Here is a 27,050-nt window from a genome sequence, read left to right as displayed (position 1 = left end):
TCAGACCAGCCCTTGCTGTCCCTTTGGAGCACTCAAACCTAATATTCAGTCCTCTTCTCATTAAACGAGCTGCAGCAATTAGTTGCAGAATCAAGTGAAAAGCAGAGCTCAAGACACAAGGACACAAGGAGCATTCCACCTGGTAAGTCACCAACACTGGCTGCACACGGGTCTTTTTGTGCTGCTATCACACAGTGTGAGGCGAACCTGTTGCTTAAAAGAGATCGGTGGGTTGGAAAAATAGATAAATGTGTGCTTAAAAGAAAAGTAGGCAGGCCAAGGGAGTGCCTTCAGGATAAAAGGCACCTGTTTGTGGGAACAGTTTCACAAAGCCTGTTTGAATATTCAGAAAGATCTTAATTTAGTGATGTGAGAACAAATAGTTCTGTCATCTTCTCTGATTTATTTCTTTTGGGGTTTTGCTTCATAATTTTCTGGCAAATGTAAATTCATTCTCCTTTTTGCCTGATGCTCTCTCTCATGTACTTGCACTTTAAAGGGAAACTGTCAGAGCCACATTTATCTTCCTGATCTAGATCTTGATAAACTAGCCACACTGTGTGAATTCTATCACTAAGAAAAACAAACAAAAAAAACCCTACAAACAAACAAACAAACGAACAATACTTTTGAGGAAAAACTACACACCTGCATTTCACAATTTTCATAAAATGTAGAAGTACTGAAAATTAAATGCATCAGAACTGACCAGGCTTTTTTTCAGAGTTTAGTAAAATCAGCCCTTATGGAATTAGTGAATTACATTGCAAAAATGGGGAAAATAAATCGCCTTCAGTGTTAATACAATCATTAACAGCAGAGAGATATCAAATCGGACATGGTCTAGGCTCAGCTGTCTTTTTCCTTCTGTATCCTTTTCTTTTATTACCTTCTCATTTTCCTTTTACTGTAGCTCCTTCCTGCATTTCATTTAGTGTGCTTTTTTGCTGCGTGAAAATGTTGAAAACCTGCCACCTTCTGTTCTTTTCGGCTATAGCACAGTCCCACTAACCACTGGAAACCTCTATAAAATGAGTGCACGCCTGCACACAGATGTGTGTAGGCACACACACATGCAGGTAAACCTACACATGCAAACATCTCTTAAATCCCTCTGAACCACCAAAATCTCTATTCACAGACTTTTCTTTAGTGTTTGCACTCTGGCTGTTACAATAAACATGTTCACTAAAGGGTTTCAAAGGAAACCAGAAACTAGGTTAATTCTGACCACTGTTACTGGAAAAGTAAAGGGGGAGGAGGAAGGTGATGCTTCATCCAGTCTCTCTGTAAGGACTCCACTGGACAAAGATCTATATCTGTTCTTTTACCTTCTTATCCTCAGCTCCTTCACCTCCACACATACACCCGCACATATACACTTCCCTTCAGAGATGCTCTGGATGAATCTCCCTCCTCTCCTTTCACTGATGCAAGGATGCTGAAAAGCTTCTGCCAGGGCACCCTGGGCATCCCCACTTGCACACTAACACAAAAAACCAGTGGGATGGGGAGATCACAACAGAGTTCCAGCCCCAAAGTTTTGCTTTTGTGTTTAATTGAATTTTAACCTGAGTTTTTGTATTGCTGATGATCGCTATTCCCCTCCAAAAAACAAACACAAGGGGTGTTTCTTATGTCACTACCTCCCCCTGCCCCAAGTTTATCCCAGGATCTTAGTCTTCCGTTATCCCAAATAAAGCACAACATTATGGGTATGAGCAGCTTCCTCTGCATAGATTTTCCTACCCATTTTTCATCTAATGCCATTTAAGGAGTATCCATAACTATAACTTGGACTTTGGCAAGGCCTGGCTGGCTCTCCAAGCTCCAAGGTATGAGAAATACTTTATTTTCTGTTCTTTAACCACTAACAAGTGGCGTGCTCCTTTCCAAGAAGCTAGGGCTGTGTTCTTGGGTCTTAGCTTCTTTTCATTGAGGACTTTGCAGTGAAGACCATGTAGGCAGGAGATAGTTCTGTGTTAGGTGACAGAGGTGAAGAGCAGCAGCCAGGAGTGAGGGCAGGGGGATGTACGTAGCCACAGAACTGGTGTTTATGGGTCACATTTGCAGGCAGATATGGAGATGGTCAAGGTACATCTCTCTGGGCTGCAGAAAAGGGAGGAATGTCTTTTTCTTTATCTGTGTTTGCATGAGGGGTGTTTTCCTAAGCTCACAGCTGCATTCTTCTGTACCTTATACACATTATCTTGCTTTTATATGGTGTTGGACTGCTCTGCATAGGGGATCCTGCCTGTCTGAGTCCTTAGAGAGGGCACTTTCAGATATCTGAGTTGCAGATAGGGTTATTTTTTCATTAAGAGCACTGTAAATACAATTAAGCCAGCCCTTATTTCTACTATAACCCGCCTGGCAGAAGGGCTATCTGCAGACCGTAAAGAGGAATAGGTAAAAAGAGTAAAATAAATATCCTTAGAAGGTGTATTTTGTCTCTGTGTTCTTTTAACCTCAGAGATTCATGTTATGACAGAGAAGACAAAGACCCTCTCCACCTATTTCTGTGTGCCAGAGAAGTGTTAGCATTCCTAAATAGCTGGCCCTATATCACAAAACCTTAAGGTGCTTTAATTCCTTAGAAGTGAAGCTAGGCCTCTGCTTACCATGAAATATGGGGAGCTTAAAAACGATTTAAAATAATCTTTCCCCCTCCCTTCTAGTCATAAGTGGAATTTAGCTGGAACACAGAATAGGGGCCCCATGTTTTCCCAGATAAGCTTTTGACTTGCAGGGAGTGGGAAAGAAGAGTGTGTAGCAGTAAATCAGAAAGTCCATAAGGCGTGGAGAGGGGTCAGGCTTCTGACTGCAAAAATCACTTCAGAAAGGATGCAAGTGAGATAAGGCTTGTTCTTGGCAATAAACGGTGCTGGTCAGCACAAAACATTTCACTTTGCCTTCCAGAGTCTAATGCCATGAAGCTGATGTAGCTGGGTAGAGCAAGGTGTTCATGACTAGCTCTGAACTGCCAGCTGAGAACACCACTGACTTTCTAAAAGCTTACCCTTAAAATATGGCTTGAACAGCAAGCACTGCTTTTGCTGGTATGCTTTCTTGAGAGATGATAGACTAGGCAGTAGGTTAAAAAGCCAGATAGAAACATGGAATTCTATCAAGACAAGTTGGTTTTGGAGACAGCTGAGCAAAGGCTGTGATGTCAGCAGGTGAGTGGCTCTCAGTATCCCACAATGAATCCCACAAGAGGTATCTCAGAAGATAATGCTTGTTTGAATCTGAATTGCCAGTGGGTCACCTGGTATTACTCCTTTTCTCTTCTTTTTTTACACATGTTTGGGCATTCAGAGCACACTGGGATAGGTTCCTCCAATAGGATAACCCAAATCATTTTTCAAAACCCACTGGCTGTATTGACTTGGCGGAGCTAAGGTACGCAGCTCACATACAAGCAGCCTGTGCTCCCCATTGCTCCTAGTTCCCATCTGGAAGGTAGAAGGGGGTCTCATAAAGTAGGACTGGCAATTTCACAGTTCTTCATTAAAGCTTGCTGCCGTGGTGGAGCTGCCCACTGGACAGTACAAGGGCTCTGTGTGTACAGTACTACAGCAGGCCCACATGCTTCCCTTCAAAGTCCCTGGCTCTGTCCCATCGTTAGGCTAAGTGGTGTTTTGCTTTCTGGTGTCTCATGTTCCTCTGAGTTAGTGGGTGAAATGAAGATTTTAGGTATAATTTGCAGATCAGAACAAGGAAAGCTGCCAGTGGCAGAGAAGCACATGGCTAGCTGTGGTTGTACATGGCATGTCATTTTTTTTCCTCATTTTCGTTTGCGAAACGTTTTTTAGAATAATTGTGCAATTGTCTGGAACATTAGAGTATCTCCATTTAACAAGTCAGGAAATGCAAGGGGTAAGGGTCAGTAATAGTTATAAATTACTTTTTTAAATCTGCCAATATAAAAGACTAGTTTGATTTGATTATATGCTTACAAATTCACAGACATGGATGTGTAAACTTTATTCTTATTCTTCTCAGCTAGTTAAAATTTTATCTTTTGCCATTGATATGATCAAGATGCCTTTTGCTTTTTTAACTTCTTATCTTTTTCTCCCATGAAAAGGAGAAGAAAAGAATGCCCTAAAGAGACAGTTATGTTCATTACAGTCCAGAAAAATTGACAAGATGGGAAGGATCAAAATACTTGAAATACATTAAATTTTGTAAGTAATGAATATTTGTTACAGTTGGCAGCAAGGAAAAAATGGGTTGTCTTTGGGTTTCATAGTGAAATTGAAAGAAAATAAAAAACTAAAAAAAAACCAAAAAAAACCCAAAACCAAACAAAAAAAAACACCATAACAAAGGATGGTTTTGAGAATAAGACTGTGGACAGTCTCAAGATGTTTGGGTATAATGGCAGCACCCCAAACACCCTCTATGATTAAGGCCAAGTTGTTTTATTCCCCTTTTACAGCAGCTTTTTGCTTTCAGCTGGGGTGATAGCTCCATCTGCATGTTCAGACATCTCCTCTCCTGGCCATGTCCTGTCCAATGGATTTTCCTCTCAGCAAGGCTCTAGTTGTTATATTTATTAGATTTGACCTACATTTCTTAGAGGAGCCAAAAGCTCTGTGATTCTTAAAAACGTAGTTGACCCAAACCCCAGGATGCATTATTACAGTAGGGTGAAATATTGTGTCAGTAGTATAACACAATTATTGCTTGACCTAAAAAACCACATACTCTTTTATATAGGTCACTTTTGCAACCTATTACATTCCCAGAAGTAGTGCAGGTTTTGTATATTTTTCACAAATCCTAAATTTCTTTCTTTCTTTTTTCTTCTTTTTTTTTTTTTTTTTGGCACTGTGTTAAGAAAATCATAGAATTAAGCCTACTTACTGGAAAAATGAAGGAGGAACCCATGAGAAAAAACTAAGGCTGGTTGCTTAATCCCCAAAAAACCCAGGCTCCTAAATGAGAGCAGAAAAACCCATGAATATATCAGTTTTCCTCATTTAAATAGATTTCTTTTTTTTTTTTTCCCCAGCAGATACTCTTAGGAGCACTAAATGCAGAATATTTAAAGAAAATATGGACAAAAAGAACAATTATGGTAAAGGGAAAAATGTATAGTCTAAATTTACATCTTCAATTTACGTTGATGCTAAAGAGAAATTACCCTGCTGCTAAGAGGAACCATTCAAATTAGACCCACAGTTCATGGCTTGCTTGTGAAAACAGATTTCAAAATCTAATTTTCTGAAATGCCAGAAGTGAATTATTGCCTTTTGTGTTTATCACAATTCCCTGTAACTCGGCAAAGAGGATATCACCACAGTGCTTATTTGTAAAACGTGCTTTGTGAAGCTGTCCTTTGTACCTTTCTGCCAGGAAAAGGTGAAAGAGTGCATTGAGAAAGTGAAAGAAGAGTTTGGTCTTGTTAGTACTTAGTCAGATTGAGGGGAAAAAGCCTTTTGGAAGCACTTCAAGCCAAAGAACAAAAACTACTGCTCGTGCCCAAAAGACTGTGAAAGCCTACAAAGTTCAAATGAAGCTACTAAAAGGAGAGATAGTATATATTCAAAATAAAGCAAGTCTGTCTCCCTGCATTCAGGGTTTACTATTTCCTTCTTATATGTTATACATTAATGCCAGACCATCTTTCCACATACTGGACTGGACTGTGGGTCAGCTGAAGGATCAATAGGTGAAAAGTAGCTGGTGGGTAAATAGGAGAGGACTTTGCCTTTAGAAAAAGAGTGGGTGCAGAAGTTATTTGATGGTGAGTTTTCTGTGTTCTCTCTTTCATTCATATGCTGGAGACCTTCAACCGAGGGAATTTTATTTTATTTTATTTTATTTTATTTTATTTTATTTTATTTTATTTTATCATTTCATTTAATTTCATTTTGTTATATTTTAATGTGGCTTTAGACTGGAATATTTTGCATTACATTAGGAATCACAATCCCAGCCAATCTGAAAAATCTGTAATACTAGAGAACCAGTGCAATGATCATTTTATACAAACCCAGAGACAGATAAAGCATAAGGATTTTTAAGTCTAAAAGGTTATGTATTCTCTTGCTCTTTTGTGTTTGTGAGAGACAGAGAGAAAAATCCATATTTAATTACAATTATTGGTTTATATCTTGGAGAACAAATGCCTTTATTAAGAGTCAGAACATCTCCTTAAATTCAAGTATAAAATGGTTATGCAACACATTGCTATGGATTGCCATTATGTACACACGTATACATACTCATACTTCACAAGGAAGCAAAAGTGTGCAAATCCAATTAAAAACAGTTGAAAGCAAAAAACGGTTTTTGCAAAGTCCCCTTTAAAAAGCAATCTGTGAAAATGTCTCACTGTGAGTTCATAGTCGGCTATTTGTATAGCTGTACAAACAGACCTCAGTGCCCTGACAAACAAGCCAGCCTGGACAATGGAAAGCACTTCTCCTGCTCTCTGATAAAGACCGGCACAACAGTGAGATTTTGGTGTGACTCCACAGTGCAAAGTTGCCTTTCTAGTGACTTCAGGAGTAGGAAACCCATGCTGGTTGTGTCGACTTTTCAGCTGGGAGATCTCTGTATGTGTTTGTCAATAAAAGGGTATTGACCTTGTGGATATTAATTATTTTTTATTATTATTTTTTATTTCTCTGGATTAAAATATAAAGGATCCATTAATTTTAGTTTCTTTTTCTGTTTTAGTCACTGAAATCACTCAGTGATTGCATCAGCCCTGACCTTGGACAGTAGCCATGTAGACCTAGCAATGGAACTGTTTCTGAAAATGGCCAGAGCCTCAGCATGCTCCACAGTTTCTGCTGCTCTTAATTAGCTTCCCTCATTCTCTTTGTTCATGCAAGAGTGAGAATTTCTGATTTTACCAGCTGCAAGTTTAACAAGCCTCTTCTGCTCCCTGGGGAGAGCATGAGCCCTGTTCTCAACAAAACTTCTTTCACAAAATCTCTGTCTTTGTCCCGAGCATAGACCATATTGGTTACGAAAATCTCTGCTGCTGCTCACCAACTAGCTTGGGTCTTGGAGGCCAGAGGCCCTGAGGAAAATTATGTGATTTTGGCATGCAAATAAGTCATTTTTTTCAGGGCATAACTGCAGAGGAATTGAGAGGGTGGGGAAGGAGGACAGAGTGAAAATAACTCTGATTTTAACAGTTCCCACTTCTGATCTCCTGCAAGCATCTCCCAAAAAGCATGTATTTGGACCCTTAGGAAGGTGAGGTACCTTTTCTCACCTGCTCACCCCTGTCAACAGCTGAAGGGAGAGTAGAAACCAGAAGAGGAAGGGTGAAGGCAACTGTCTCTAAAAAAACTATGCCTAGAGCAGGCAAAACTTAGCCTTTGCTGACATGAGTTTGAAGCCAGAAACATTCTTTTTGCTACTGCTGCTGGTACTTCTTGTGACCACCAGTTGACAGAAACTACTTGCCATCTACCTGTTTTTGTCTCAGAGGGAGATACCACACTTGTGACACACAGTGTAAAATAGAGAACTGGTTTGTTGACACCTTACACCTTCTTCTATTCCCCTACCTCTTGTCTTAAAGCAGTTTGTCTGGAGAGCAAGGAAAGGGATGTCTCTTAGGCAAGGAGTGGGGTGAGGTGGAGGTCCCTTCACCCTCACAGTGCAAGTAGCCCTTGCTGTGAGCGTGAATTCACCTTACAAATAATGGAGGTGTGATTTAAGGCATCCATTGCTAATAATTATAGACACACATTTAAACGTGGTGTATTAAAGGGCAGTTTATCACCAGAACTTTTGGGCAGCCATGTGATCATTTCTGGGATTTGACCTGCCTGTTAATCAGATGGGCAATTTTCCATTCTCATTAGTCAACAAAATAATGTTTGTGAGACAACAATCCAGTAAAGTCTTGCAAAAATGAAACCTGGTAAGTTTTGATTTGTTATTTCATTTGCCTTCGATCAAAACTGGCTCCTGCACAAACAGTTATCCCTCAGATGCATTTTTTTGTCCCCTTTTTTGAGTATCCTGCCTTTTAAGAGACTCTGTCTTTCCTGCAGTCTGAAATGCCTTCAGCTGATGAGCTTATGTGCTCATGCTAAGATGAGACTAATTACACTCTGAAAAAGCCCTCTGTCTTGACCATAAAGCAAAACTGAGCTGAGTGGCTCAGACGAAGACATCTATTTTAATTCCACTCAAGTTAAAAGCATGAATGCCTTCAAGCACTACAGATTGGGACTGAGTCGTACAGGCAGATTTCCAGCACAACTCCTTTGGTGCTATCTAAACCAGGAGCTTTCGCTCAACTTTGCTGGACCACAGAAATGCCTAGGGCTAAGTAGAGAAGACCTGAAGAAGTAGGGAAGTTAATGGAGAAGGGACCTGTCACATTTGTCTCCATTTAGAAGTGCTTGACAAATGCTTTTTAGCCATGGTGTCTTGTTTGATTTGGGGATTGCCTTTGCCATATTTGTGAAAACTCTCTGCACATGACTTCTAGTTGCTATCGTGAAAATATTGAAGCTGGGAAGAGAATGAATGAATAATCAAATGTAAAACTATGGCTTAGGCCAGATTGTCTCTCCCCAGGCTATTTAATCTGTGCATCACTAGCATGTCCATCATTATTGCTTGCACAGTTTTGCTAGTTATTAATAAATAACCAGGATAGGCAATGTTCTTTGCTGCAGTATGCCATCAGGTCATTTCTTACAACCTGCAGCTTAAGAGGAGATTGATAGTGGCTGTTTGGTATTTCTGTTTTGCAGATGTAGAGTTTTCCAATGGAAAGGCTGGTATTTTTGATGACCTTTTGTTTGCTGTTGTCCAGTGCACAGCAAGAACCATCGTAAGTACATTTTATTAATAAGTCTTCACTCCTAAAAAATTGTTTGAAAGAGAAAGTAGGAAATGCTAAAGGTTTTGATAGACAACCAACAAAGCCTGTTTCTTTGACCACTGAAAAATTGTATTACCTTAAACAGGTAAAAAGTAAAAAGCTTAAAACTGCCCTTTCAAGGCACTTGTAGGGGGAGAGATTTCCAGTCCGTTACAAACAACTTTAAATGTCCTACTGAAGCATGATGTTCATACTGTTATTGCTGCTTGCTCATCTTTAGTTTATGACATTTACTGGATTGGAAAATCTTGGGAAAGAATAACTCTGCTTTTAGTAATTGGTTTCTACATTGCAGGAAGCAAAGGTCTCGCTTCTGGGAGAGCTTCAGAATTTTTCTGTACTTAACCTCTATTTGAGTGGAGATTTACGTATGTTGATGCTGGTTCTCCTATTTGGACAAATTCCTGGGTTTGGGAAATAGATGTAACTGAGAAAATCAATAAAGCATTAACAAGGTCCTTCAAATTGACTTTGAAGAGGAGACTCTTGTTTTGTTACCATCAGGATCAAGTGTATTTAGGTGCTTGTCATAGCCAGACAAGACCTTTGATGAGATATTTGTCCAGAGAGATCAAACCCTCCTCCCCTTCCAAGTCAGCACACCTTTGAGGATGTGTCCAGCCCCAAATACTTATTTCTCTGCCTGCAGTCTGGTGCTGACCTCCAGTGTCCAGAGTATTTACTCTGACTCACAAAGGGACGGACTACATGATTTCCACAAGTCCCAAGTTCAACTCTTCCGTGAGAGTCTGTTTTTTTCTTTAAAATTCATATTGGTTGGACATTTTTGAATTATGCAAAAATCATCCTTCATACTGGACAATCTGTTTTTCTGTTGGTTTAGATTTCTTATTACTGCCCCAAATGTGGTACATTTGGGTACACATGAGACAATAACAGTTCAAGTCCATGGAGCACAACGTCCTGTGCAAGTTACTGCATACTTCAAAGATGAGACAAAAAATCAGCTCCTATCAGAGAGGGTCATCTTTAACCTTAACCAAAATAACAACTACCAAGACATGAAAAAATTAATGGTGAGTCTACCATCATAGTGACTTAAATGTTTTACTCTGGTGATGAAAAAAGCATAATCTGTACTAGGAATATGTTGGAACAGAGACAGCACTGATCCTTAGAGACAGATGACAAAACACCAATTCTAGTGTCAGCAGCACCCTATTCACCCAAACATCTAATAAAACAATCCCTACTATAATTTCAACAATGATTTTGAGTGCTCTTTTGTGCCCAACTAGCATGCTCAGGATTTTACCACATGGTAAAGAGCTTTTCATCACTGTAGATCCGTGATGAAACTAAATTTAAAAACGTTCTATTGTTTTATCACCATTTAGTTTTCTGTACCATTTCTGCCTCTGGCATACTGCCGATTTTTATAAACCAGGAGGAATCTTTAAACATGTGCTGTCTCTCAGACCAAAGCCTGTAGTGTTTCTGCAAACCTGTAAATTGATTAATTCTTTACATCCTGCTTTGCACCATTTGCTTCTGACACGTTTCTTTGAAGTTTGGAAGCATTTAGTTCAGGAGTATTTGTTTGGGCTATTTGGTTGGAAGACAGCACAGAGCAAGACTCGGTTTAGCTCTGATCGATTACTCCCAAAGCTAAAAGCTGAGCTTTCAAATTAGGTTCCTCTTGAGCATGATGTTTAGAAACATTGTATTAACCTCCATGAGGTAAAGCTCTAATCCTATAGCCAAAATTTTATCAAGTGAAGGATTAAAGGATGCTGCTACAGCTAATAAATGACATGGTAACTAGAAATTAACATGCACGTAGACTGAAGAAAAGTCACTGGTCTTGAGTTATTGCCATTGTACAGAAGAATATGTATTTCTATATTGGAAAATGGGGGATTAGATAGTATTTCTACTTAAAAACAAATGTTCGCCCAGTAAGAAAGATACAACACCCAGTGAGAAAGATATAATTGAGTATCTTCTGTTGAATAGTGCTAACAAAATTATTTAAACACTTCAGCTCTTTTGGACCTTAGCTGTGAGGTTCCAAAATTACCAGGTTCATATCTGACTTGGGGGGCTTTTTCCTTTCATCCTCTTCAGGTCAAGCCAGGAACTCCACAACAGGATCTTTTCAAGAAGAGTCATCAGCCATATGTTCTGCTAGTCACTGAAAGCAGAGACCTTTACAAGCAGACCGTTCAAAGCACTCGCATCCTTCTGTCTTCCAAGAAAGGCTACATTTTTATTCAGACAGATAAGCCTATATACACACCAAATTCCAAAGGTTAAAATGCAAATGCTGCATTTCAGATGTCGAATATAAATGTTACAAGGGCAGGATTAGAAAAAGTAATTATGACTTGATTCTTCCTAGTGTAAATCCTTCTCATTTAACCCTTAAACTCACCTTCTGCAGCCAGGGCATCTATGGGGTCTGCTCTACGCATTGTAGCAACTCATGTGGAAATGCCACCGGAGTTACAAAGTCATTCTCTCCTCTAATAAGAGCCAGACAAAATCTGCTCCTTTTTGGTCAAAAAGCCTAACAATGACTTTCCTTTGGAAAGCAAAATTGTCAGAAACCTGCAAAAAAATCTTCTATTACTTCTGCTTTCAACACCAGTATCCTTTGCACTTTAAGACCACAACTGTTTTGTTACTTAAAAATTTAATTAACAAAAGAGACAAGTCAAAAAAGTTCGTGAATTTCGTTGCAAGCCTTGACTGCAAAAGGAATACAATATCGAATGAAGCTCCTTGAATATTTTTTGGAATTTGCTTCAAAAGGGTACCTGTTTGGTCATGTAACATGCAAAGCACTTCTTCTTTTTAATTTTCTCAGATTTCTTTTCATTAAAAGAAAGTGTTTTATCCTAAATTTAGGAATTCAGTTCAGAGCTTGTAGTAATAACTACCTAGAAAGGCCAGAAATAAATATGTGAACACATTTGTTCTTCTGTTAAACAGTAAAATACAGGATCTTCATTCTGGACAATGCTATGAGACCAGCAGATGACACAGTTACAGTAGCTGTGCTAGTAAGTATACAAAAAACACTGTTAATGAGTGCTCCTTTGGCACAGGAACTAGGAATAAGATCTAAAAGTAAAATTATAGCTATGCCTTCTCTCCAGAAATCAGTATTTACACATTTTGGGAAATGTCTAGCCATTTTTGGCCAATATCAGGAGCATGGAGGGAAACATAATGTGAATATTAAAGCAGGAAAGCAAGCAGAGCATTTTCTCTTCCTTAGGACTGGTATATGAGCCTGAGCTTTTGGATGTAGACATTTGACACCTGGTGCATAATTTTGTTTGTTTTCTCTCTCTCAACAGAATTCAAAAGGAATGGTGGTTAAAAAGTCAGACCGGAAAATAAAAACAGTGTTCAGTGAAAACTTTGAAATACCTGACATTGCCGAGTACGTTACTGCTGTGCCTTGTGCATTAAGGCAGTTCACATGTCAAAATGTCTCTTGCAGCAGAACTATCTTCAAGATAAAAACAAGTCTTGTCTTTCACTTCCCTTCTTTCTGCTCTGCTCTCCTGTTTTCCTCTCTTCTTTTTCTGATTGTGTGTTGTCTGCTTTACCATTTCTTCAGAACAGGAGGTGCACTAAAGAAGACAGTTGTGATCTGATTACACCTGGGAAGCACCATGGCACACTAGCAGCATGTGACAGCAGTAAACCAAGTGTGGTTGCTCTGGTGCCTCCTGTCATGCAGGGGTCTATACCTGAGTGTGTCACCCCACAATCCCTTCTCTGACATGGGAGAGACTTCGGAGAGACCTTAGAGCAGCCTTCCAGTACCTAAAGTGGGCCTGCAACAAATCTAGAGAGGGACTTTTTACAAGGGCATGTAGGGATAGAACAAGGGGGAATGGCTTTAAACTGGAAGAGGGTAGATTTAGATTAGTTATTAGGAAGAAATTCTTTACTGTGAGGGTGGTGAGACACTGGCACAGGTTGCCTAGAAAAGTTGTGGCTGCCCCATCCCTGGAAGTGTTCAAGGCCAGGTCGGATGGGGTTTTGAGCAACCTCATCTAGTGAAGGTGGCCCTGCCCATGGCAGAGGGGTTGGGTTTTTCTCTAGATGATCTTTAAAGTCCTTTTCAACCCAAACCATTTTATGATTCTATGACTCTGTGATATTTAGGCTGTGATTCATCTGAGCTGTTTTAGATGCCTATGTCAGGATGAGATGAACCATATCTCATCACTGTCTGTTTCACCCCATTGTCTGTCAAGGAGCCCAAGAGGACCTATGCAGATTAGAGACCTCAGTTATAATGTCTCAAGTGAGGAGAACTCACTCCACCTCCTGTTAGCAGGATCAAACCATTCAGATTCATCCCCCTTACCTGTTGAAGTACTTCAGATTTTTAACTGCTGATTTTGCTTGAATTACCTTTCAAAATTTACCTTCTCCCACCGTGAAGCAGACATTGAACCTCTGGTTAATATCTTTTTACCTTTAAGCACCTCATCTTATAGACATGAGTCCCGAATTTTATGTTAATATGCTGCAATTAGCAACATTCCTCCTGGTAAGGAACAATTTAGCAGACTGCTTACCTATCTGGTCAACCATATGACTACATTCAGGAGAGCACTTCTGTAAGGGCTATGCTTGCAAAGTGTAATTAATTACCTCTGATTTCAAGCAGTCAAGCTCTTACTTAATATTCAGTGTGTTATTGCATGCTAGATTGATTTTGACATCACAGTGAAGATCAGCTATAGGAAATACATGGTGAGTTATCTATTTCTGAGGGCTTTTCAAAGGCAGTGCATGCTACACGTGGCTTGCAAATATGTTATCTTGCAGTTCTGCATAAAGTCTTTTTGAGTGTTTCCTAGAACATTTGGAAATATGTTTCTGGCTCCTAGCAAAGAGAAATCCATTGATAAATTAGTTCGGGATGAGATCAAAGCAAGGAAAACATTTGCATTTTGTGATAATTTAAATATATTAGCATCATAAAATATCTGAGGAATTCTAATCAACTTTTTTCTGCTGAATCTGATCTTTAGGCCTGGAACTTGGAAAATCAAAGCCTGGTTTCATCAATATGAAATGTCTAATGTTTCTGCTGAATTTGAAGTTAAAATTTATGGTAAGAGAATATTTAATTTGCATTATAAATATATGAATTCATCACTGTGTGTTAAAAGATAGCCTGTAGTGATTAAACTTGGCTGTAATTAGGTACTAAGAACAAAATTTACAGTGTTTCAGTGCCTCATTGTTATCTCTGATGCACAGAAGGAGAACTCTGGCTTTGTGCGCCTTTCACTTATAGTTCAAAAAAAACCCTTTATTTTTATACAAAGTAACTTCAACATTTTTCACAAAACATCCTTTTTTGGAAGGGGTCTCCTACTGCAGAAAAAAAAATGGACTTGAGCTTCATTTTAAAATCATTGTAATTCTGACTATAGGTTTCAGTGAAGACTAGAATGAAAACGCAAGCTACCTATTTTCTCTCAGCAGAATTCAGTTTGGAAGTTGCTTAGAGTTGTACCTATGCTGAGAAAAGCTTTTTTAAAGAAAAGTAAGGGCACTGCAAAAGAAGTAAAAATGTAGAAATTTAACAATTTAGGGTAAGAAATGGCTTGATTTTTTTGCAGTGAAATTTAGTGTGGGGTTGTTTGTTGTTTTATTTTTTCTTAAAGATAAAAGAAATTCTCAGGATTATATTAAAATCTCAGTTTAACAAAACTGGGATTGCCTTATCTGGTGGGTATAACATAACAGTATAGGCTACAGCACCATCTGCAAACACCTAAATACAGGAGCAAATTTCTCTAGTTATATCTACAGTAACAGATAGTTAGACTTAATAGGAGCAAATTGCAGAGTGACACAGCTGATGCTAAGGACCTCGTCCACACTCATTACATTTCAGGGTAGGTTTACCTCAGACTACTTCTAGCCCAGGGCACTTAATGCCTATTAGCTACCAGTTAAGGCTTATCTTCTGGCTTGTTTTCATTGTAAATGAAAATTTTGTTTGAATTTTTTTCACTGTAAATGAAAATGTAAATCAATTTTGTGTGCTTGAAAACTATTCCACTATGTGAAGTAAAGCAGTATAAGAGAAGATGATCAGGAGATTTGCTTCAGAAGTGCATTGCTGATTCAAACTAAAACATCTTCTCAGTGAAGCTGCTTCCTCTCAGAGAGTGTTACCACATGCCAGGAGTTTAAGATAAGTAACTCGCATGTCATGACCTTTTCTCTTCTTTTTTTCCACGCAGAACTTCCATCTTTTGAAGTCAAACTCATCCCACTTCAGCCATACTACCACATCTGGAATGACAGCTTTGTGTTTGATATCGAGGCAAAGTAGGTGTGCTTACAGCAAGGCTGTTTTACAAGGCAGAGAAGTAGATAATGAACTTTACAACTTCCTCCTTTTTCTCTTCATTAACAGTTAACCAGCTTCTGGCTTTACTTGAATCTGACTTTAATCCTATATACTCTCTGTTTCCACTACTAACTTGAGATATTAGTGTAAAATACTATCTGGACCCAAGTGGAGGTGATCACAATGAAACAAGATTTTCTGAATACTTTAGTTTGCTAGTAAAAAGGTGACTATTTAGAATTCTGCTCTCTGTTGCTAGATAAGGTTCCAGGCAAAACAATAACCTGCTTTTCTTTATTCTTTTTGCTTTAAACATTTAGAAACATTCTAAAGCCTCAGATGTTGCTATTTAATGTGATTCAAGTAGAAATGGATTCAAGTTCAGGTATGAAATTTTCTCAAAGCCCGGTGAAGTTTGTAAGTAGTAAGCTAGTGCTTATTTGAGAGTAATGATTTTATGCTGAGATGCTTCCAGGTGAATAAACAGAGGACTTTCCATGTCCATCGTCACAGACACGTGCAGTACTGCAGAGTATGGTAACACTGATCTGGATGAGACATGGCTACAGAGCTCAGCTCTCAAACTGGCCAGACAATGAGACAGGGCTCCATGGAGACTAAATTACACCTGATCCCATGTCAAATTAGAAAGTTAGAATGGCATCAAACATCTATTAACTCAGAAAGTCAGACAAAGAAAATTTAACTCAACAAAATATTTTGAGTACTTTGGAAGAATCAGATTGAACCTTGACTGGATAAGTATTTTGTGCTGTGTGGCCCAGGTATTTTTGATCTCACACTGAGAGATCTAAATTTGTTGTATGATCTAACAGTGGCTCATAAACATACATCAAGCCTTCTTGGCTATCGAATTTTCAAGTTTCTTACGAGTGGAAATACTAATCATTGCAGCTTAGGAGAATGTTCTTCCTTTATTTGCCGCTCAGCTGCACCCCAAAATGACTTGAAATACCTTGGCCACCTTGCACATTAGGAAGATGGAGAGAGAAATAAACCCAAAGATGGTAGATTTAGATTAGGTATTAGAAGTAAGTTCTTTACTGTGAAGGTGATGAGACACTGGAACAGGTTGTCCAGAGAAGTTGTGTCTGCCCCATCCCTGGAAGTATTCAAGGCCAGGGTGGATGGGACTTTGAGCAACCTGATCTAGTGGAAGGTGTCCCTGTCCATGGCAGGGGGGTTGGAACCAGGTGGTCTTTAAGGTGTCTTTCAACCCAAACCATTCTATAATTCTATGCTCTTTTGAGATATTATTTCTTAGATGTTTTCCTTGTATGACAAATTATTCTCGTATGGTAGGAACTTTTGTCTGCATTTGAATGTGATACCAGATAAGGTATTTGAGTCACCTGGGTAGTAAATTAGACAGTTCCAGGAAAGGTTCCTGACCCCAGAGTTAGGCTGCTGGTGGCTCGCCTGGTACATGGCACAGGCTCGGCCTCAGCTATACAGCTCTCCCCAGAGATTTCCTGGAAATATTTTGGGAGGAAGCACGGACCAAGACTCACCCCAGGTCTCCATGCGGCCACCCTGCTGTGGAAGACAGGGCGTTTAGTAGAGCCTGCATGGGCTGTGTTGTGCCAGCCAGCTGCAGCTGCACAGCACTGCATTCAATTTAATTTAATTAACCTGGTCCAAACTGGTTGCAGTGGCTAGACGTACTACTGGCACTGGCAATGTAACCAAGTGGAAGACTGATCCTCCAGTTCTAGTGGGTTTTATTCCTGGTCTAAATTCATCCTTGGGTGGCTTATACCCTCCTGGTCTTCTGCCTGCTGTCCTTGAGCTCTTTGCCTTGGTAGTGCTGGCCCTTCTTTTGGCCAGCACGCCTTCAGAGTGCTGGCAGAACCCTGTATCCACCTCCTTTTGCTTGGCTGAACAAACTCAACTCTTCTAATGCCCTTTTGATCACCTTCACTTCTTTATTTGGTTCTATTGAATAATTACTAGCTTTATTCATGATTACTTGATATTGTAATGTGAAGTGATATCAGATAACTGGTTTTAATATTTTAATCCTTTCTAAGGTTTTCTCTGTATGTTATTGCAGCACTCAATTTTGAGTTTATGGACTGTACAACTCTTTCATATATACTTCACTACTCATTAACATCATAATTACTTAGGAGGAAAAATTGGAATTGAATAACTGGATAATGCTCTTTTGTCTATTGGACAAGGTCCTAGTGGTGTTACACCGGCCTGCCTGACTTTCAACAAAATCAGCATATGGAATTCCTGATAATTGAACATTTTTCTCTGAACTGGCCATGCATGAAATGAACACTTTTTTGGTATATTGACTGTTGTTTCTCACAGTTATTAGTTCTGGCATTTTAAGCAGTTTTCATAAGAACTGCCTCTCAGTTAGTTTCATTGGTATAGATCAGTGCTGATCAGGCCAAGTTAAAGGAGCCTTTGTTTAAACAAAAAGAAGCCATTATAGAACTGAGGTGAAGCAGTATTTCCACAAGTAAAAGACACCACCATGGTTGTGACAGATCTCACATAGCACATTACATGCTGTGCTGAGGGAGGATGCCATCTGCCAGGGTTTTCTTGAGTAAGAAGCCTGCCAGGTGCTAAAACATGCCCTATCCTGTGTCTCCATGACCTATATGGAGAATTCTGAGGTTTTCTGGACAGAGGTCCCTATGCTATTCTGCATAAATCCATAAGAGAGTCATGGAGCAGAGGGTGTCTACTCCGCCTAATGGAGGTATTAAAATATCAGCAGGTACTATCTGTCTCTAGAGGTCTTCAGAGTTACCAAATACTTTATGTAGGTCCCTGAGATGATTCTCTGGTCCCTTATTTTAAATGGCCTGTTCATGAGGTGTCTTATACAAAGGAATTAGCTGTTCATCCAATCTAAATACACTGGATACCTCCCTTGCTCCCTGTGAAAGGGATGAATTGTGTGAGACCTCACTGTGCAACTAAAGTTCTCATCAATTTGTAAAAAAAAACCATATTTAAATTACTCTGGTGTAAATTCTGTCAGACAGTGCCTCCACATGTGATTCTGCCAATGGGATTTACTGTATATATTTCTCTGCACACAGACCAGTAAAAGTCTTCATGTCTGAATTATCAGTAAGTGTGACTAATTTTCGTTTCCAAGTTATTAGTTACAGATGGGATACCTACAGATATCCCAGTTTTGTTTCAGCATAAAATAATTAGTTTGATTTATGCTTGCTTTTTATTAATGTAATGATTCATCTCCTCGCTTTTCTTCCTTCCAAAGACACACTTATGGGAAAGGTATTCAAGGTGTGGCATATGTGCGATTTGGCATAATGGATGAAAATGAGAGAAAAGTCTTTCTTCCAGGCCTGGAGCAACAGCTATCAGTAAGTACTGGAGTTCAGTGGAACTATTCTGATTTATCCCAAGTGACCTGAATACTGTCAGAAATTATCAAAACATAGGTCCCTGTAATACCGTAGTCATGCTATAAGCAACAGTTTTTTCATTCTAATGGCAACAAACCAGTAGAGGGTTGTCGCTTTTTTTGTTCTCCACTTTAATTTTAGATTCAAAATGGAAAAGGAAGAGTTACTTTAAATACTCCACTTTTGGAAGCGAAATTAGAAAAAAGTATTTCTGCTCTGGAAGGACTTCATTTATATGTTGCTGTTACCACTGTAGAAACTGCAAGTGAGTACACTATGCCTTAACTGATACAGTGTGGAATATTTACATTGATTTTTCTGTAGTATAATCGTTTGCTTGTCAAATTTTGTGCACTGGACCAATCTTCACTGCAAAGCTTGCTCATGCCATAGTGCATGACAGTTTCTTTCATCTGACCCCTTCTTTGGACAAAACTTAATCTTGGGTGGGATTCATTTATCTGAACACAAATGTCCAGTACTACTTGAAATGTCCTATGTAGTCTTATGTGGTATTCCACTGCTGCTACAGAAGTGCTCAGGTCTACTGCAAGTACTCTCTGGTAGGGTCTGTCACATGTTAAACATCCCTGTGAAGATATCTAAGATACCCTAGTCCATCTGAAGTGATACCAGACACGTGTATGAACAGAGATAAATTGCTCCCCTTGAGATCTTCTTTGAGCACCTGCTACAGCCACATCTATTCCTTCCATACAAAGAAAGTTATTAGTTGAGCTTGGTATCTTTGCTTGCTTTGTACCTCAGCTGACTGAGCTATCAGTCTAAAGGTAAGGAATATGTATTGCCTCTACCATGCAATGCAGAGGATCTAGCCCTTGTGAGTCCTGCTTGTGCTTTTACGCCTTCTCACAGTTTTATCCGACCATGATACTTTGTATATGCACAAGTACAATAGACTTCAAATAGCTTTGTCTTGCTGTTCGTCTGAGACATGAGCCTGGAGCATACCTATCCAGAAGTTTTTCAGTAGCTATCAATCTTGAAAACAGAAATGATGGATGCTATGGTAATATGTGAGCACATAGTTATTGCTCCCATAGCAACATATACCTTTTGATACTAACAGGTGGTGAGATGAGTGAAGAGGAACTCAGCAATGTGAAGTTTGTGAAATCTCCTTATGCTGTTGATCTGTCTAACACCAAAAAGTATTTTGTGCCTGGAGCCCCCTTCTCTGTTGTGGTATGTATTATTGAGCTGACTCTGTCTATTTTCCTCCATAGCAAGGGATTTTTATCTGACCTGTTTATTAACTCCTTATCTGATCCTGTGGGAGCTCTGTAGAACACAGACCTTCAGGAATATGTCCAACACAGAGCTACTGTTTGTGTGCCTAGTGTTTCTCATTTCCACACACACAGAGCCTGAGCATGGAAACTGAAGCCAGAAAATGCTGTTTTTCTGTTCTGGAAGTCATCTGCACAGTGCTGCACTACAAGGCTTTATAAAATGTGTAGCAGTCTCTTCCTCACTTACTTCCATACCAAAAGATTAAAATAATAACATATCAAATTAATCCCATATCAAATTCAAATTCTGAAAACTAAAACAGGGTACTGTCTTTCTTTTTTTCCCAAAAAGTATTCAATTTTTTTAGTTTTCAAACTTCAGACCTTCAAGTTCATCTACAAAGTTTTCTACAATGACTTCAAGTTAGAAATTTACCTTATTATAAGGTAAAGTCAAATATCTCTGGGATCAGCTGAGATCTAATAGATGCTAAGTGAAAATCTGGGCAGCTGTTAGGCTGTGTTCCCAAATTTCTACCATTAGCTTGAGTCCAGACTGAGTCTGTTGCTACCCATTCTCTCAAAGCCCAAATTTTCAAACACCAATGTGTACAGTTTTGTATCTTCTCAGTTTATAAAAGTATTTGATTCTGGTTTGTGGGCAGTTTTTAAACCCAGTCATTTCCTTGAAGTAACAAAAAACCATTTTTTTCCAATAGGCATCTGTCACTTCAGTTGATGGGTCTCCTGCTGCCTCTCTACCTGTCACTGCTACTGTTACCTTGCCTGGACACGCCCCAATGAAGAAGACTGCACTTTCTAATGACAAGGGTCTAATCCCCTTTACATTTAACATCCCTGGAAATGCTCAGATGCTTGAAATAATGGTAAAGAAAACCCAAATATCCAGATTTAAAAATATGCCACTGAGAAGAGCTCATAAAACAATCATAAATGACTGTGAACATGATCTATTTTCATTAAATTAGCACAGAGAGTGGAGCGTGATTTCTTACATTATCTGCACAGCTTTGTCCAGATTGTGTAAGATATGTTGGAGAGACCTGGCGCCTGAGGGATGTCTCACTGAAGTGGACACTCTTGTACATCAGAGTTTTGGGAGTGCATGCATCAGTGGTAGTGGTGGGGTTTTTTGTGGTTCAGATATGTATTTTCCTGGCAGGAAGGACGGAAATGGGACTGTAAGGAGTATCACCATGAGAAGTGACAGGAAATGATAAAAAAGTGAAGGGAAAGGTCCTGAGCAATGCTGACAATAGGCTACATCTGCACACTCAAGAGAGTTGAAGTATGTGCACAATATAAAAATAGATAAAAGCTGTCTAAGTACAAAATCACTGCATGATTTTGAGCCATTCATTCTCATTCAGAAAGAGGAAAGGCTGAAAAATATCAAGTGCAAATAACAGCAAGAGACAAAACAGGGAAAGAGAATAAAGTAACCAAAATCCTGGTTTTTGATGCCAAGTTCTGCTAATGAGTTCTCAGCAGTGATTCATCTCATTTCCCAGCTGTTTCTGAATAACCTGGCAAGATATGAATTAAAGGTGGCACTATATTGCCTCCTGAATGACACTTTACTTACTCTGTCCTTTTCTTCCCTGACAGGTAAAGGCCGAAGAGGGGAAAGAAAAATTAGAATCACCAGAAACCAGTATCAGAGCTGAAAGATACCAGTCTGCTTCCCTGAACTACCTCAGCATCAGCATCCCACATACTGTTATGGCACCTGGAGATACTTTACACATCACCTTGAATGATATTCGTCAGCCTGGCAGTGGAAGCTTTGACTATTTCTATTATATGGTAAACAGAACAGAATTACATCAGTAATTTCTTTTAGAAATTATGCAACCTAGAACATCTATTTACTAGTACGTGGGAAATCAGGGAGGATCAAAGGACAACCAGGAGGATCAGAGTGTCCCAGCACACCTGACCTACCAAGTCAGGCTGAGGGAAATGGGCTTGCTCAGTTTGGTGAAAAGGCTAAGAGTTAGTAGCAACCTAAAATTACTTGAAAAGGAATTATAGACATAAAAGGGACAAACTTTCCTAGGTAGTGTATATACACCACCACGCATATATGGCATATATGTAATGTAACAAGGGACAAAGGCTACAAATCATGGCCTGGAAGGCTCATTTTTGAAAAATCTTTTCATTAATGATGAACCCAGTACTGGAAGAGGTTCCCCAGAGAGTTTAGAGAACTGCCATCCTCAGAAGCGGTCAACACTCAACTAGAGAAAACGACATCTGACCTAATCTTATGCAGGTGATGGCTCATCTCAGAGCAGGCAGGTGAACTAGAGATCTCCATCAGACCCTTCCAGAAACTATTTTTATGATTCTGTTATTTTTTTATATCTGCATATATTTTGGACACGTAATACACAAATCTTTGTAATTTTCTTCTTCTGAAGAAAGACACGTTAGTACGAATTTTAGTCAGTAGTTTCTAATACAGTCTAGAGCAAATAAGTCCATATAGGGTAATTTTTGTATGCATAATTATGTGAATATTTTTGAAAGATACTAAATTGGCAGCTTGAAAGCTGAAATCCTGGACAGATAACTTCTATATCTATGGCAATTTGATTTCGCTTAATCCAGATCTCATTCTTTCCCACTCCTTCCAATCTGTATTCTTTCCTCATAATAAGCCAATACTAGATATCATTTTTACTGGTCTGATTCCCATAAATACTTTTTTTCAGCTATTACAGAACTGCCCACCTTGTTGTGGGTAGATCATACATATACGAAAGATTCTGTCCCTGCAATTAGAAAACCTAGTTGTATTCTAGGGGACTTTGACTATCTCAGAAAATATCTTTTATAGTTAACTACAGTTTATTTAATGAATACGCATAATTCTTATATTACCATGGCTCTGTATTACCTGCACCTGATCTTAGTTAACAGGCAGGTCAGTGTTATCTCCAACAGATAACGTCATGAAGGACCACCGAAGGCACTGGTTGTTACGGCCCTAAATAGCATCCTGAATTTGGGCCTGAAAACCAGTTCTATAGGTGGAAAAGCGAGGAAACAATTCTGCTCAGCCAGGACAAAGAATGAAAAGTATTTATTTTGCTGAAGGAGACAAATGTGTTCGTGGATACATTCCAGGAGTGAATCTGTTGAACATCAAATTTGTTTAATCCCCTTCTTCCTCTCTTTGTCCTAATTTTCCTTGGCAGCTTAAATTTCCCAGGATGATAAGCACCACAGGCACCAGTTCCCATTTATTTTTAATAGGGCTCTGATATATAGGAATAGTTGTATCCCTAGGAGTTAAATTTAGGTTCAGGGGTTTCGTTGGATGACTTAGCATAGGGTTGGAATTGCTGCTGCCGAGCTCTGGGAAGGTGCAGTGCTGGGCAGACAAGGTATGTGGAAGGGGTGGTGGAAGGCACTGCTAGAGCTCAATGGTGAGGCTCTCTCCCAAACTTTGGTCATCTACACAAAGGCAGTGAGGATTTCAGACCAGGCTGCAGCATGTTTTTGTTTCTTTCTCAAGGCCATTCGTTGTGTGTTTAGGAAAGCTGTATGTATATTGTTCAGGGAGGAGCACTATCAGTAGTGCCACTGTGTCTGTTTTCTACCACTCTGACCATCCATGAATATAATTAATATAACACAGGGAGAAAGGAATAGTGAGAAATGGGCTGAAATCAGTTGTGGGCCAGTCTATAGTACTTTATCCTGAATAATACTTTTGGGTGAAATCTCCTGCTTCAACCCTTCCACACCACCTGAAAGATTCAGTACTGATTACAGATTTAACAAAGATGATATCCTTTGGAGGTGATGACCTGTTATTGTAGAAGGCAAAAATAAGACTGCCATCTGGGGCCCCCTTTCGAGCTGTAAGACTGAGTGGAGAGTGGCAGATTTGCGTTCAAACCTGGGCTTCAGGATCGGAGCAGCAGAGGCCTTATCACCACGCTCCTATGCTAGAAGCACCGTATGCTGATCTCCTCCAGGCTATTGGTGTGCAGGTTGGGAACTAAAACTATTAAGTGTCATTGGGAGAAAATAAATTTTAAGCAGAAATGGCCTTGGAAAATTCTATATATGCATAGAAAATTATGCAATATAATGCCCAGTTTACTGTGTATTCACTATATTTGATTTCTGTTTGTTTCTGCCCTGCAGGTTGTGACAAAGGGACAAGTTGAGCTTTTGGGAAGGATCCCCTCCTCCAGCAAAATAATAAACCTTAAAATCACCAAGAAAATGGTGCCCGCCTTTCGCTTTTTAGCTTACTACTTCGTTGGAAATGAGGGCCATCGAGAGATTGTTGCTGATTCTGTATGGGTGGATGTTACGGATGTCTGTGAAGGAAAGGTACTTTCAAAGCAAGTAGTTTTCGTTATTGTATTCCAAAATAAAAACAAAAACATGGGGTATCAGCAGAGCAAGTGCAGGACTGGACTTAAAAAGTGAAAGACATTCAATTTTTACTGAAAAAAGGAGTTGTCAGGATTCTGGCTAGAAGATCTAGCTGGGACTAAAGCACTTAAAAAAAAAAAAAATTACATTAGAAAATGAAGTGTGGACAAAGTAGGAGTCCCTCTAAGCCTTTCTTTCACCTTCCTACTTCTCATGTTGGTACCATAATGCAAGATGAAAAAAATCAAAAAAGACACAACAATTATTCCCAATAGTGTGAAACACAACTGCTGAATAGTGTCAGCTGTCTGAAATTATTTTTAAAAAAAAGAAAAAGGTGGATTTGGAAAAAGAATGTGATAGTCCATTGGGGAAAAAAAAAAAAGCTTTCGACAAAAATTATCCATCTCTAACATACAAGCCAATTCTTCATTTGTACAATAACAAAACCCAGTTATGTTCAAGTTGGCATTTCCATTAACAATTCCCTATTTATTCATAATCACCATGGCTACGTCCTCCTAAACCACAGAAGCGTCTACATCAGATATGAACCAGATCTGAATGCAGTCATGTTGAAAAATTCAAGTGTGAGATAGAAAAGAGGTACTATTACTTGGTTTAAAACAGCTAATTTTGTACATTAATTAGTCTTTTGCTGTATTTCATGGTGATTTTGTTTCCACTGGAAAATAACAAAATTGCGAAGGCCCTAGTTCAGCAAACCCTTTACACATACTTTTAATTCCCATTGGTGCTTAAGTGTCATTGAAAGATAGCATGAATTATCCTGCACAGACACATCTTTTAACCTCCCCACATTGTCCTCCAGTAGGAGATAAGTGCATCTACATCTTCCAAAACACAGGATCCCAGACAGAATCATCCTAAGACAGGAACATCCCTGTTGACAGTATTCCCAGCCCAAAGACTCTTCTCTTTTTATTAACAAATATGGAATTTTTGTTTCAATCTTTTCTATTTAGATCAAAGTGAGAACAGAACAAGAGGTATATGAACCAACAGAAAAAGTCAACTTGCAGATTGAAACAGACCATGCAGGAGCAGTTGCCCTAGCTGTGGTTGATAAAGCAGTGTTTATTCTGAACAAGAAAAATAAGCTTACAGCTAAAAAAGTAAGATACCTGTAAGAAGAAATATCATATCTACTAGTCAAGCAAAAATTTCCATGACTAATGAGAGAATCAAAAATTTAATTAATGGCTATTAATTGCTAAATCACAGTTTTGCTAAACTTGAAACTGTTTTTGCTTTTGCAATTTAGAATCTATTTAAGATGAATGATACATTTAAGATAGGGATTTCTGTGCTACACCAGCCAAGCTTTTAAATTAAAAAAGTATTACTTGAAAGCATTGCCTGTCTAAAATATCTCTCAGCTTTAATCTCAGTTTCCAATCACAGCTTGTATCACCAATTTGTCTTGCTTCTGCACGTCAAAGACTACAAGAATTTTTCTAATATATATAAAAATAACCAAAAATTTTTCAAGTGTGTACAGTCCACCTATGCTATTTTATTTGGCAGGTATTTAATGCTATGAATTCGTATGATCTTGGATGCTCTGCAGGTGGTGGTGCAGATAGTGCTCAAGTTTTTACTGATGTTGGTCTGGCATTTTTATCAGATACAATTCAATCCAAAATTCGGGAAGGTAAGTGCAACCTGCCCTTTACTTTACATGTTTGTACAAGATCATTATAGATCTGGAGAGACTGACTGCTCAAACACCAGAAACGTTTTATCGTGATGTTGCAAAATCTTCCTTGCCTGTGGATTTTTTCTACTTCTGTTCTTCCACTAAGTGCTGGCAGCTCAGTTAGCCCAGATCATGGCTGCTGGTACTTTGGTGCCCAGCTTAGCTGGGGCAGGCAGCAGTTGGCTAGGGCTGTAAGGCAACTTGTCAAAATATGGGTCTTCTATGAATAAGTCCTAAGATTGGTCTTCCATGAATGAACTGAATGATCAGGCTGTTACTGTCATAGTATCATGAACAAGCTCTTCTGTTCTGCTTTCCCAGGCTATAAATGCCTCCAAGTTACCAAAAAGCAGAAGAGATCTTTGGATTTTCAGAAGAAAATGTCAGGACTCGGTATGTCTGTTCACCTGGGTGGCCTGAAAGTCTTAGCAGGGGGAGTCAAAGTGATCTGGCTGGGATCTAGGGCGCAAGAAGTGATGAGATAGTAAAGGATACTAAGATATTCACGGTCCTGCTTCTTGCATTAAGTGACATAATCTAGCACAAGTGTGTATACTGTGTCGTGAGACCCGATGCATCATTTATCATAATAATGCAAAAAAGCCCCAAAAAACCAAAAAAACCAAAGAGTGGCCCAGCTGGAGAAGAAAACTAATTCATCAGTTTATAATCCTAAATGTGAAGTATCTCTACTAGATAACATCATGGAATCAGTCATGGTTTCAAAGTTTTTCAAAACTATTTGTGTGGCCAGAAAATGTTTTATAGATTGTATTTTTTTTTTCTTTACATTCTGCTTTGAAGTTGTGCTGGCTTTGGTATTTTGTTCTGCAATTGAGAGAAGAGCTAGTATAATATTTGGTCTAAAAACCAAAACAAAATGACAAAAAAAATCAAATAACCCCCAAAAAACCACAGTGTACACATATCTATATTGCCTTGCAGGAGACATGAAGCCTTAAAGCTAGAATCTTTCCTACTTCTGGAATTGGTCTCTTTA

The 27,050-nt window shown here is 39.0% G+C and overlaps 1 protein-coding gene across 3 annotated transcripts in view; it reads left to right on the top strand.

Annotated features, from left to right (window-relative positions):
- Positions 1 to 27,050, top strand: part of LOC115603618 (complement C4-like) — a 53,566-nt gene continuing 26,516 nt past the window's right edge. The window contains exons 1-18 of one of the 3 annotated variants that reach the window (XM_030475611.1): positions 1 to 142; positions 4,091 to 4,190; positions 8,742 to 8,821; positions 9,717 to 9,909; positions 10,961 to 11,144; positions 11,828 to 11,898; positions 12,199 to 12,284; positions 13,897 to 13,979; positions 15,124 to 15,211; positions 18,508 to 18,613; positions 18,797 to 18,920; positions 19,746 to 19,861; positions 20,628 to 20,795; positions 21,538 to 21,735; positions 24,094 to 24,285; positions 25,317 to 25,466; positions 25,879 to 26,005; positions 26,372 to 26,443. In XM_030475611.1, coding sequence (XP_030331471.1) covers positions 8,757 to 8,821; positions 9,717 to 9,909; positions 10,961 to 11,144; positions 11,828 to 11,898; positions 12,199 to 12,284; positions 13,897 to 13,979; positions 15,124 to 15,211; positions 18,508 to 18,613; positions 18,797 to 18,920; positions 19,746 to 19,861; positions 20,628 to 20,795; positions 21,538 to 21,735; positions 24,094 to 24,285; positions 25,317 to 25,466; positions 25,879 to 26,005; positions 26,372 to 26,443 — 2,023 coding nt within the window. In that variant the 5' untranslated portion in view covers positions 1 to 142; positions 4,091 to 4,190; positions 8,742 to 8,756. Of the gene's footprint in view, positions 143 to 4,090; positions 4,191 to 8,741; positions 8,822 to 9,716; positions 9,910 to 10,960; positions 11,145 to 11,287; positions 11,649 to 11,827; positions 11,899 to 12,198; positions 12,285 to 13,896; positions 13,980 to 15,123; positions 15,212 to 18,507; positions 18,614 to 18,796; positions 18,921 to 19,745; positions 19,862 to 20,627; positions 20,796 to 21,537; positions 21,736 to 24,093; positions 24,286 to 25,316; positions 25,467 to 25,878; positions 26,006 to 26,371; positions 26,444 to 27,050 lie in introns of those variants that run through there. The other 2 variants (XM_030475612.1, XM_030475613.1) reach the window with 2 other exon arrangements.

This window comes from Strigops habroptila, chromosome 2 (assembly GCF_004027225.2).
Source record: "Strigops habroptila isolate Jane chromosome 2, bStrHab1.2.pri, whole genome shotgun sequence".
In the NCBI taxonomy this organism is placed as follows: Eukaryota; Metazoa; Chordata; class Aves; order Psittaciformes; family Psittacidae; genus Strigops; species Strigops habroptila.
This window is presented reverse-complemented; position numbering and strand designations above follow the sequence as displayed.